General features: G+C 35.5%; 1 protein-coding gene across 1 annotated transcript; it reads right to left on the bottom strand.

Annotated features, from left to right (window-relative positions):
• Positions 1-12,710: 12,710 nt before the first annotated feature.
• On the bottom strand, positions 12,711-13,070 carry LOC148949768 (uncharacterized). Its single transcript, XM_089092779.1, has one exon. It carries the CDS (start codon positions 13,068-13,070, stop codon positions 12,711-12,713), a length of 360 nt encoding a protein of 119 aa, XP_088948905.1.
• Between the last annotated feature and the right edge of the window lie 430 nt (positions 13,071-13,500).

Genomic DNA, 13,500 nt, shown 5'->3' with positions numbered 1-13,500 from the left:
AATGTACTCAAAGGTCATTCAGACAATTGAAGCTAGTCGCACTTCTGCCATACACTGTAACCACAAGCTGCTTACAGATGTTGACTAAAACAGCACTTTGCACAGATGATGGCTTCTCTGCAAGGGCTCGAACTTCATCACCTAAAGACCCCAACAAAGTTTCCGAAGACTTCGCAGCTCGAAGAAAGCGGACCTTTCCAATTCCATAGCGAAAGCTTGTGGTGTCACATCCACTCAAGCTGTGGACAAGCGGCAAGGCGTTGCAAAATGTTACTCCTATTTTTTGTGCTGCCGTATGAATAGGTATGCAGTAGGAAGGAAACTTAACCCAGAGCTGTTTGAGGCCAAGACTAGCAAGAAACTGGAAGTAGTATGCAGCTAGTAAGACGATATCAGTATCGTGGCTTGTAACTATCACAAGTGTGCTCTTTCGTCTTGTGGCAACTGCTGTGTGGTATAACACCCGAGTGTCTGCTTCCACATGGCCAGTCGAAAGATCATCATCAACAGAGCTTCCATGGGGTGAAACCGTAACAGCTCTATGTCGACTCTCGAAATCTCAAGCGAAATGAACCATCAGAAGGGGTCGAAATTTTGTACTCCCAGACCTCGAAAATAACTTTCTAGAGTTGACCTTTGGCTGAGCAACCACTGGGAATCCCGTCCCAGAGTGTTGCAACATTGCCGGAGAAAGTGAACGGGCTGAAAATATTTCCTCTAGGGTCTCCTCTTCTTTCTCGACAGCCAGATGCTTCTTTGAGGTTGAACGAGTAGTCATCACGGGTTCTATCGTCACTAAGACGTTCATACCTGTTACCAACCAGATGGATAGACCGACGAGCTTTGGGTGTCTATTGTAAAGAATCCTATTGTAAACTCTTATATCCAATATGATAGAATCCTAAGAATCTCTAATTCTTGAATCCCATTTACAAAACTAAGAAAAAACTAATTCCTAAGAATCTCATTGTAAATTCTTATTCCAAAATCTGCTAGCATCCCATTTTGTTCTGGATGAAAACACTTTATAACACTCGTGACAACAACTATATGATCAGGTCGTGTAGAGTCTTCGAAAATCGTATGTGAAATCATTCTTGGCCACGACTGCAAGCCAGACTGTTGCAGAACGTAATTCAAGGCTATTGACTTTATACCCGTACGTAGATTATGCTCCCTAAGATTTGATCATAATACTGCAAGTAAGGCCGGATATGGCTGTAGCTTGTATTTCAGCAGCTCACAGAGGGACGAAGTTTGTGTTGAATTTGCAAGATGCAGAGCCCGTTTAAGCAGCTCAGTCTCCCCAAAATCTTTTTTTTGTGGCTGGTTTTTGTTTCTTTTTCAGCAACAGAGGCGAAAGTATGAACTATACCAACTTTTACTTTCGTTGATGCCCCTTCGAGATATGAGCTCACGGCTTTGAAGCCAATGTCTTGGAAGTTCAACAGGCTATTTGCTGCGACTTCTTGAGCTCTATCCCCTGTCATAAAGTTGTGCAGCTCTGTTCTCGACGTCTTAAATTGGTTTCCGAGCAAATCTACCAAGTCCATAACATGATTTCTGGCTTTTATTGTCAGATTCGTAAACACAGTGGTATCTTCATGATGCTTCATTGCCTCGTCATCCATATTAAGGTTTGCTTTCAGCATTCTGGTGACTGCTGCGAGAAAGGGGAAGGTAGCCAGATATCAATCCCTGGCATTTTCATTCGTTGTTGCACCAACAATACCAGAAACTCCTCGATGACCTTTGATGTCCAGATTCACGGTCGACTCTAAAACCAGATCACATGCAATGCTGGAAAACGGCTTGGTTGTTTTCCTAACAACGAAATTGCCACTTACAAACTCTCCGTGAACTTCTTACGCTTTTTCAGGCAGGCGTAACATTTCTTCTAGGTAGTTAAGCGCAGCTGCGGAGTATTTATGGTTTTCAGATGAGAAGAAAATCGGAATCATATCTTTTGTGGCGTTTAAGTGGGATCCCCAGTCCGCAGCTCTTTCAGCATTAAGATAGTGATTTCCGGCACGAATAAGATCTAAATAGTTGATCCAGAGGCTATGATTCCTTATGGTAGATCTGGACTCGTTGTACTTCGAGAAAAGTGAAGCAATGCTGTCCAACGCATCTCCTATTTGTTTACATGCTTCAGAACTAGTTGTTCCAACATGGCGTACCTCACGCAAGACAACTGACACCCGCTAAAATCGTTGTTGCCGGAATCTTTACCTTTAGCTACATCAGATAAATGTCCTAAATCTTTTCCTTTTATGTCGTAGTTTTCAGTACTTATCCAAGCAATAGTCAGTTATCCATGGCTCGCTATCGTTCAAAAAAAGGGAAGGGTGGCTCAAATCAGCCGCAGTTGGTTTGAGTACGGATTCCGGGGTAATCTAAGGTGCTTCAAAAAAATATCGCGGTGCAAATGCTCGCAATAATGTAGAACTTGACGACTTTAGCCTATAAAGGAGAAATTAGCCTATAAAGGAGAAATTAGCCGTTAATGGCTAAGTACTTTATGCAACTAAAACCGATATGTAAGATGCTTGGCTTTTTTTATTGCTGTGGAAGCCAAATTTGCGCATGCGATCACAGAATGAAGCATCTGTTTTTTTCCCTGGTTAAAAATATTAGTTGTATAGAATTTAAATACATTTGGAACAGTAAGAGACGAACCTCAAAGAATCAGCAGTAAACTAAGCCCAATTTGTGCAGTGTTTAATTTTTCTAACGATCGTATTTTAATATAATCATTTAAGTATAACATAAACTATCTTAAAATTGTCTTATTGAAAGCCTGAATGGCGCAGTGGATAGCGTGTTGATATTCTACTCCGAAGGTCATAGGTCAATTTCTACCACAGTCAATTTTTATACATTTGTCAATTTAAAATCGGAACAAAACTACTATTAATAACTACCTGACTAACACCATTTATGATGAAATATATCGATCCTTTATGTACTACATGGTCTAGTGGTTAGGATAGCTTGCTCTCATCCAGTTGGCTTGAATTTGATTCACGCCATGGGAAACTTTTACTCATGATGATTTCTTAAATAATAAAATTAAAATAATCATCTATATTATTATATGAGGTGCTTTCACAAGGTAACAACCTTGTGAAGAAACGTCACCACTTTGCGGATGACACAACAACAAAAATATCAATTGCAAAAGGCGAAGATCCTTGTAAACCCTACAAGGAGCTTCAGGCTGACCTGGTGAAAATTGAGGCGTGGGCAGATGCATGGCTTGTAAGTTTTAACACATCGAAAACGAAAGAGCTCCTAGTTTCTGAGGCGTGTAATATGAGGGCTCATCCTGATATGGTGTTCAAAGGAGAGGTAATAACGCGAGTTGATACACTGCGCTTACTTGGAGTTAATTTCTCTTCGGATCTCTCATGGACTGAGTATCTCAGTAAAATTAGATCCTCTTGCAACAAGAAATTAGGTATTATCCTAAGATGCAAAAGTCTTATCCCTGATGATTCTATGTCATGGAATATGCATGTCCTCTCTTTGCTGGTGCACCAAAAAGCCACATCGCTCCACTCCAACATATTCAAAATAGAGCAGAGTGTGCAGCAACCTCTGGCAACAGGAAAGCTAAAACCCCGCAACTGATCCAAGTACGTTTTCATGTGGTGTCCATGTCGGTTTTCTGTAAGTACTTGTATAGCGCTCCCTCAGAAGAGCTATCAAAGCTCATTCCCGATAAAGCAAATCCCGTGCGATTAACTTACCGAAACACAGCACGTCAGGACTAGCTAGAGCAGGGTACTCTTCGCCAAGAATATCTAAAAACGAGTTTCTCCCGGCGATCGGTTGCCACATCAAATAGATTGCCGGCAGAGGTAATCCCAAAAATCCTTCCCTTGACGCGTTCAAAAGAAGGTATAACAAGTACCTCAGTGTTATAAAATGAGGTAACTACCAGGAGTAGCGGCAAACATCATTTGTGATGGAGCCGTGAAAAAAAATATATAATAATTCCTTTTATTAGTACATTGAATGTTTGCTCAGATTGTTATAGGTGAGTTCAGCCATCGTAGTTTTCTTGTCAGATCTAGTTTCAGAATATTTTTCAATAGTTGTCTTCTACTTTTTAGGACAGCTTGTCCTAAACAAATATTTTTTGCCAAATATTCAGCAGAACTAAAAGAACTGTTGAAAACACAATTAGAGATACTTTTTTCTTGAGGAGAAATTCCAGAAAATTGTTCCAAGTCATTAGTCCTACAAAGATATATACTAATAACCCTAACAGGTTCGTTTCCGCCATAATTGAAAAACATTGCTTTTCCTTCGCTGTTCATAGGTATGCTTGTATATATATTTTTATTACTGCTACATAAACTGCAATTTGTCCTTCCAAAATTAATATAAAAATTTTCTAAGAAGTACGCTTCCGTATATTTACTGCGTTGTCTAATATTTTCCATTGCATCTATAAACTGTTCCACAGTTGCCAGTCCATACCTTGGAAGCTTTTCATTAAACATACAATTTTTCTTTTGGATATTACTATGAAGTTTTGCCAGAGAATTTCCAGTCTTTTCAACAACATCCGCTCTTTCAAAGAGAATTTAAATCCGTAATTTTGAATACTTTTCGTAATCCTAGTAAAACATTCGTAAAATATTTCTCAATTTACGAATATCAGCGTTCATTGTTGCCATCTTCTTGGACTTTTGAATGTAATTTTTAACTTTGTCTTTATGCGTTCTTTGGTACAATCTCGCAGAGGTTCTGATTTTTTTCTTTATAGCTTTTGTCACCCCAGTATCTACCTATTATTCTAGTAGCAACTTTTTCTTATATTTGTTTCGGTAATCTTCATCATTGTGATTACACTCGTCGATGTTTTGTTTGGCTCTTTCAATTTTTACTTCTCGATACACCTGGTCAAATGTATACCTTTGCTTTTCTTTTTTCTTATATGTGTTTCAGTAATCCTAATCATTATAATAACACTCCTTGATTTTTGTTTGGCTCCTTCTCCAAAATCCTGGCCTGTTAAATACCTTTGTGCCTTTTAGGCAGAATGTTGTAGTAGCTGGCACTTTTCTTGATTTTCAAGCCAATATATTTACCTTGTTGTTCAAGCCAAGGGACGGTATATTTTCTATATAGGGGTTTCGGACAAGGCGGTTCTAATGGTGTACTTTTTGTTTTGATCTAACTCTTTTTTAGGAGTTATAGGTTTTAACTTCTTAACATTGGACGTGATCGTCTTTTACTAGGTTGATAGCTACCGCTGCAAACCGGATAACTTAAATAATACCCATTTAAAGCTAACTATACCGACCCTTTATTTATATAAAACTGTGTTGGCTATGGGCTATGGTCCTTCTTTCAATATGTTGCAGCTGCAGCTGCAATCGTGATTATTTTTTCAAAGGAATTGTATTATCGTTAATATGATTATTTATTTTAATATTCAATTTACTATGGGCTTGAGTTCGTTCTTTACTATAATTTAACTATGCAACCTGGATTGCAAAGAGGAAAAAAACTGTGACATTTTCTTATTTGGAACAGTAAGAGACGATCTTCAGAGAATAAGTCATCAAACTAAGCCCAAATGTGTCATGATTTGCTCTTTACTAGGTGTTAGCCATCTCTATAGCTATGATACCGATGAAACTTACATAATCACCATTTATAATTAACCAGACCGATTCCTTATGTAATTTTTGATTAATAAAGGCACTAAAACTTTTAATTTCTGTTCAAATAAGCACTCTCGGAAAATTCTAGGACCTCTGGGTCGATACAATCACCCGTGGGGAAAAGAAAAAAAAGGGCAAATAAACACGCATCCGTGTTCTTTTTCTGGCAAAAAATACAAAATTCTACATTTTTGCAGATAGGAGCTTGAAACTTCTACAGTAAGGTTCACAAATACGCTGAATCTTATGGAGTGATTTTCATTAAAATTCTACGACTTTTAAGAGGTGTTTTTCCCTTTTTTTGAAAATAAAGCAAATTTTCTCAGGCTCGTAACTTTTGATGGATATGAGTAAACTTGATGAAACTTATATATTTAACATTAGCATAAAAATCCGATTCCTTTGATGTTTCTATTGATATCAAAATTCCGTTTCTTAGAGTTTCGGTTACTATTGAGACGAATCGCTCTTACTATACAGTTCGTTGCCACGTACTGTTTGATTACTTGTTAATACCCATAAAATAACGCGTCGAGTAGTAAGAAACTATTAAAAAACAAAACTAATTTTTAAATTTTCAGGTAATTCTCTAGTTAAAAAAATTTTTTTAATTACTGCTCAGACGCCATAAATTTTGCAGTTTACATAATAACTTTAGCGATCCATAAAATAAAATCATTTAAATTTAAAATTTTCAGGAATTACTCTTGTTTCAATTGTTTCAAGTAATTACTACATTTTATACAACTATATCTACATGCTTTTAATTATGTTAAAAATACTAATTTGATCTTGATATGCAAGATGCTATTACAGCGTTGTACTTTTTTTTATAATAACTTAAGCTACTACAGAGTTATAGAAAAATGTAGTTTTTCGTAAAAAAATTATTATATTTATAAAAAAAAATTAATTACAAAAGGCACTAGATGTATCAATTTCCTTTAAATGAGCCATTAAACAGATCTCTACGATGAGTTAGTGCCCTGCGTTCTTAGGAAAAGAAAAAACCAATGCCGTATATGCATAATATCGTGGTTGCAGCCATTTTTCTTTTATTTTCAAACCAATAAGTTTTCTAGTTATTCAAGCCAAAGGACAGTTAGTTTCCTATATAAGGGTATTTGACAAGGCGGTTCTAATAGTGTGCTTCTGTTTTTGATCTGACTCTAGTTTTAGGAGTTATAGACTATTTTGTTTTTTACTATGGGGTGGGATCGTCTCTAACTAGGTTGCCAGCTACCGCTGCAACGCGGATAATATTTTTTAGACTAAGAGATGCTGTAGACAAAGTGATAAGAGAAGAACGGTCTGGTTTTAGAAAGGGTAGAGAATGTGTCAACCAAAATTTCACCCTTAGGTTAATAGTTGAGAAGTTCCTGAGTTACCAAACACCTTTGGTTCTAGTTTATAGACTATGAGCAAGTGTTTGATTCCGTTGATAGAAGAGCTTTGGCAAAGGTCTTATCCTTGTATGGTATACCAGACAGATACATTAAAGTGATTAGTGCTATGTACGAGAATAATACTGCCACGGTTAAGGTAGTAAATGTGGTTAGCAGCTGTTTTTTCATTAAATCAGGAGCTAAGCAGGGTTGTGCTCTATCCCCTTTATATATATCATTTTGATGGACCATGTCTTGAGGTGCACAGGAAAGGCAACGCGGAACACGGAATTGAATAGAGAGGAAAACCCTTCCTGGACTTAGATTATGCAGATGAATTAAGCATCCTAGATGAAAGTGTAAGGAAAATGAATGAACCTTTGAAGGCTTTGCGAGTCGCTAAGGCTATGAATAAGTGAAGATGAAAAGGTTACGTTAGGTAACGAAAAGGTTAATAAGGTGGACAGCTTTACTTTATCATGGTAGTATTATTATTAAGGAGGGTGGGAGCAGTAAACATGTTAAAATTAGAATAACAAAGGCTCAGAGTGTTTTTTCGCAATTGAAAAAAGTTTAAAAGAATAGGAAGATAAGTTTCCAAACAAAGATTAGAACAATGGAAGCTACAGTGATGAGAGTGGTCAAATATGCTTCTGAAGCATGGGCGCTCCGGAAAGTGGATGAAGATTTGCTAGATGTTTTCCAGAGAAATTGCCTACGGATTGTTCTTGGTACCCGGCTGACTGACCGTATTTCAAACAGTTGGCTGTATGAAAAAGGCGGTTCTATCCCGCTTTCCAAGGCTATAATGAGAGAAAGGTTAAGATGACTTCGGCACGTTCTGCGGATGAAGGATGATAGATTGCCGAAGATTGTTCTTTTTGGCCAACCGTAAAGGGCTAAACAGAAAGCAGGTCGTCAATGGTTGGGGTGGGAGGATATCAAAAAGAAAGAATTAAGGGAAATGGGAGCTTCCTGGGAAGTTTTAAAGTGAAAAGCTTTGAAAACATTGGGATAGTGGAGGAGCGTGAGTAGCTGTGTTGGTGTCAGGCGGTTTGATGCTGGGGTGATGTGTTAGTAGTAATAGTGGTAGTAGCTTAGAGGGATAACCAATTAGATAACAGTTGAAAGGAATCGAGCAGAATATAATGTGTAGTAATCTTAATTAAAAATTGGGTTGATTATCTATAAGACTTTTTACTCTGACTTTATCGGAAATTATTTGATAGATTATGAAATTTGGCTTTTAGATAGGATTTTTAGCTTTATATATTATATGTATTTTTTCTATACTGCACAAATACTTTTATTGCTTGCAAAAGTTTAATTTTCATATAATAATTGGATTTGGATCTGAGGTCTTATGGATTTTTACAGTAAAAAGTTTAATTTTAATTATACAGGTGGATTTTTCAGTGATCTCTAAAGATCTTTCCTTCCTTTTATGGGATTCTTTCTTCTATACCATTAAAAAATTATTTTGCACTTATCTTACCTTTTTTAAATATTTGGACTATTTTGATGATATCAAAGTTCGCTTATAGGAAAATGGAAAAGAAGAGTAAAAAAGGACTAAAAAACAAAGTAAATATGACTAAAATTCTTTTTTTAGTAAAGAAAATTTGAATGTTTCTGGGCAAGACTTAGGGGGTCTATTGGAGTATTTTTACAGTTATGGTTATGAGAGGTAATTGTATAAATAGTTGGGTACATTTTAAGCAAATGTGAAATAAGTTGAATAAGATTTTATACTGAATTTTGCTAAAAGTGCTTTAATTATGGGCGTCTTTTTTTCAATGTCTATACCTATGGTTCTTTTATTTTTTTTTTGTTTTTTTTTTTATCAAGAAAGCCAGAAGAAGAATCATCAATCTATTATCAGCTAAAATTTCGTAGACCTGAGCCTCAAGCCTGACCATATAATGGAACAAGGCAATGCCCTGCTCCACTTATATTCCTTTTGATGAATCCCTTGTTGTATATAGCGCAGTTTGTCTCCCCCTGCAGTAGCAAGAAAGGCAATCTCGTTCTTGTCTTTCAGCCATATTGGTTCTTGTCTTTCAAAGCCATTTTCAGGAATGGTTAATTTTTTAATATTCATTGAATCTCCTTGAAGAAGGTTTCTCTTATTTTTATAATATATTTTTTTTATTAAACCCGTACTCACCGGACTTTCTATTAGAAAAACCTAAAATCAGGTCTTTAAAAAGATTTATATGAATTATGGAGCTGTTCGCTTTCTGAAAGACACATTTTATAGGTTGCCCATAATTTTATGCCTTGTACGTTCTTTTATATTTGTAACAAGCTTGTTTTTAAATAGAATAAAATAAAATAATGTTTTTTTTTATAATATAAGAAACTTTTTGAAATTCAGTAAAAAAAAAATATTTCAAAAAAGGATACAATATAAAAGTAAAATAGTTTATTTTCTTAATTTATTCCAAACAGAATTTCTTTTATGCTAAAAACAAAGGAAACTTCTTATAATATGACTTATATAAATAAAAATATCACCTTGGATAAAAAGAAATTAGGGTGAACATTTCATTAACTAAACTTACTTTTACAAAGTTTAATAACAAAAGGAGAACCTAAGAGTTTAAAATTATCAATTGAATAAAAGATCACCCCCCCCCCAATTTTGATAGCCTTTGGTAGTTCTTTCTTTTCCCTAATTTTATATTTTTTTTTTTTACTGAATCTGGACAGTCCTTTTTGTTAAAAAAAAGGGATCGAGTTTAATTTTTTTAACACAGAAAAACATTAGTTTCATAAAATCTAAAAGTAAAATAAAGAAGCCCAGTGAATACCGTTTTCTTCTAATCTAAAAACACGGTATGAATAAAAAAGAAAACAATTGCATAAGGGCTGTTTTTTCACTCATCAATGTCCTAAGATCTTACATCTTTTGTCAGAAAACACTTAAAAGTGAAATCTTTGAACAAATATCTTACATCTTTGGTCGTTTTTGTTCAAACGTCTTTCATCATTCTGCTCTGATCAGCGGTCTGAGAACAATGATGAGCAGATCATCAAAGTTCTCTCATTATTGGTCTATATGGCAAAAAAGTGGCGGCCATCACACTTTTTGGTGACATCAGTGAGCTGTAAGATCTTAGAAGAAAGGTGAGTTAAAAAACGATAATCTTTGCAGAAAGATCCAAGATCTTAGATGCAAGATCTTAGTGCTAAAAAACAGGCCTATTTTGTTTAGGTCTTGTCTTGTCACCCCCTGTTGGATTTACGATGAACGTTGTAGCTGCATCCTTATCAAACTGTTTGCATCTTTTCCACTGAGTGCTCACGGAAAGCTCGTGCGCGCCTTTTTCTTATAAAAGTCGAGCGCGAGTGATTTTAATAAATTCTTTTAATTCACTTATAAAAACACTTTTAGTGCCACTTGCTTTTCAACAACTATAAAGTCAGTACCTGCGAGCTCGTTTATTTTATTGAGTTCTTTAGTTCAATTCAATTCGTTTAATTATAAAATGATATAATACATAACATGAATCCAAATGGCTGCCAAAAGAAAGACATGAAAGCACTTTAATTTGTTTGTTTTTCATAGAATATTTTTATCTACATTAAAAAAAAAAAAATGCAAACAACACCATCCACTAATCTAAATATGAATAGCATAGTACACTCCAAATGAATTAGGACACGTCTCCTCTCCACCCACTAAAAGTTGCGGAGCTTCAATAATATGTAAAGTGAAAGGCCAATTATTTTTTAAGGATACTTTGTAAGGATACGAAAAAAATGTATTAAAAGTTAGGGTGGATAAAAATGGATAGTGAGATTCTTTTTTGGAGATTTTGTGAGATTGTTTAAATTTTTGCCCAAGATCGACACCGGCCACAGCCCTTAAGTAAGGATAGCTATGCATATCAGGTACCCTAAACTTTGAATTATTCTTTAGAACATCAGTACCTCTGGTGTTTTTAAGGGCTTCATACAACTCAGGATAATCGGATTTATAATACGATGCACCGTTACATGGTAATAGGTAAGGGTCTTTTTTATCTGTTGCAAATGCAAATATTTGTCCTGTCCTGAACTTTCTTATACTTTTATCTATATATGTTTCTAAATCAGAAATTGATAAAAATTTAGGGCCATCCTGTAAAGCATTGGTAGCAGCTATAAGGTGAGTGACTTTGGGAAGTGAAGAAATGCAGTCTTTGTTGTAGCCGTGCTCTTTGGAGCAAGAGAGTCCCCCGCAATTATCTATAAAAAAAATTTATAAACTATTAATATATTATATACCAAACCATTCTTAACCATATGATGAGCAATTGTCTCGGTATGGTTGGCCTAAAACCTGCTGCGCAATGCAGATTAGGACAATGCTCTATAAATATGACGTACATAATTTCGGAGACCACACTGCCTTTCCAAGACGGTAAAATAAAAGTTCAAAATAGGGATAAAATCCTTTTTAATAGACAGTGTATAAAATACACTGTCTATTAAAAAGGATTTTATCCCTATTTTGAAATTTTATTTTATTGCTCTATAAATGTATATTACAGTACAGGTATAGAGCACCTTTTTAGTAAAGTGTAGGAATCTTGGTTTGCAGGTGTTTGTGCGCCCACTATATTGCACTATGTGCGCCGACTATTTGTGATTGTTCTATATAGCAAGATCTTTCTCTTATCTAAAAGCTAAAAGTTGTAGGAGATTATAACAGCTAAAGTTTGTATAATCTGAAGTTAAATAATTGGAAAAAGATACCCATGGAAATTAAACAAGAATATGGGCATTTACACAGAGTTGAAGGTGTTAAATAGTTGTACAAAAATCATTTTGAACGCTCGCCCTTCCAGTATTTTCATTTGTCTGAAGTATGCTCACACTGAAAAAAATTGTTAATGTTACTGTGAAGAAAAAGAATAAGTAACTTTTATGTGATTGGTAGCCTACAGCTAATATGTCCAGGTATTAGATGGACTGATATCAAAATGAGAATGCAATAAGTACTATATTTGGAACATGGATTGCCACAGGGTTGGGGGTTAATTGGTGACTATATAGTAATTATAAGGTAACCAAAAGAAAGGAAAGCATAGTAGAAACAAACAATGAAAAAAATATGTACGTTCCGAGGGGGTATTTTCTGCCGGGGGGGGGGGGGGTATTTTTCGCGGGGATACTTTCCATACAAATAAAATAACCAATTATTCAAAAATGAAAAAAAAAAATTATGCAAAACAGTTTAATTTTTTGGCCAACTTAAGGGTTGGGATTTTGGTTGATTTTATTTGTACAAGAGGGAAGAAAAGTTTTTTTTATAACGTAAGGTAGAAAATGGTATGGGAGAAAGGATGGGGATGGGTTAGGACACTATACGGGGCTGGCGATTTCTTATGTGTGAGTGGCGGCTAGGAAAGAGGTTTTCAGTATATGACGGAAAACAGGAGGGGGCCAATAATAGTACCTTGGGGAATACCATGGTGAATACAAAGGTGGCTAGAATAGCAATCTTGATATTTGACTGCCTATGATCTGTTAGAAAGAAATGAGGCGACGAGCCTTACTAAAAATGTCTTGACCTGGAATTCTTTGATAAGTTTTTCTACCAAGATATTATGGTTAACCAGGTCGAAAGCCTTTTGTAGGTCAACTGAAATTAGGTTTAGCCAGGTGTTTGGTTTTCAAGTAGTCTTCCCATGGAGTCAACGAGGTGGATAGGGTAATGCGAGGTTGATGCAGAATTAAGATTTCCAAACTGCCTAGGATCAACAAGGGGATTGACTTGGTCCCTAGGCCAGTCAGCAAGAAAGCTTTCATATAATTTTGAAAAAATATAAGTCAGAGAGATAGAACGATTGCCACCAAAGCCAGGCTTACCGTTTTTCTTTTTTATTGGAGTTATGAAACCTTGTTTCCAATAAGAAGGGAACGGTCCAGATTGAGTGCATTGATCGAAAAGAATAGAAAGGGGCTTTGAGAGGTAATCACTAAAGGCTTTAATAAGTAGGACAGGAATATCCATTGGGCAAAATCTTGTTTTTTTATATTTTCAATTTTTTTTTACCACGTCAAATGGGGAAATGTTAGGGACATAGAAGGGAATTGCAAAAGTAAGAGTTATATTGGACAGGGTAGGGAGGCTTTGAAAAAAAGAAGCGAGGAACTCATTCAGATTATTTGCTGTTGTCTTTGTAGCCTCATCGACATTAAAATTTAGTGGCTTGAGCCTGTTTACGGCTAGTATTTGGAATTGGGAATACCAATTTTGGGGTTTATCGTAGAATAGGATTTTAACTTTATTTTTATAATAAGTTCTGGCAAATCTTCGAATTTATTTTTTTAAGTATTTTCTTAAATTATTTGCTTCCTCTAGTTTACCTCTTTTGAAGAAGTTCAATTTTTTCCGGATTAACATTTTAATGTGATCATTTATACAGAGTTTATCATTAAAG

This window comes from Artemia sp. Qi Xiang Cuo, chromosome 8 (genome assembly GCF_049724085.1).
Source record: "Artemia sp. Qi Xiang Cuo chromosome 8, ASM4972408v1, whole genome shotgun sequence".
NCBI lineage: Eukaryota > Metazoa > Arthropoda > Branchiopoda > Anostraca > Artemiidae > Artemia > Artemia sp. Qi Xiang Cuo.
This window is presented reverse-complemented; position numbering and strand designations above follow the sequence as displayed.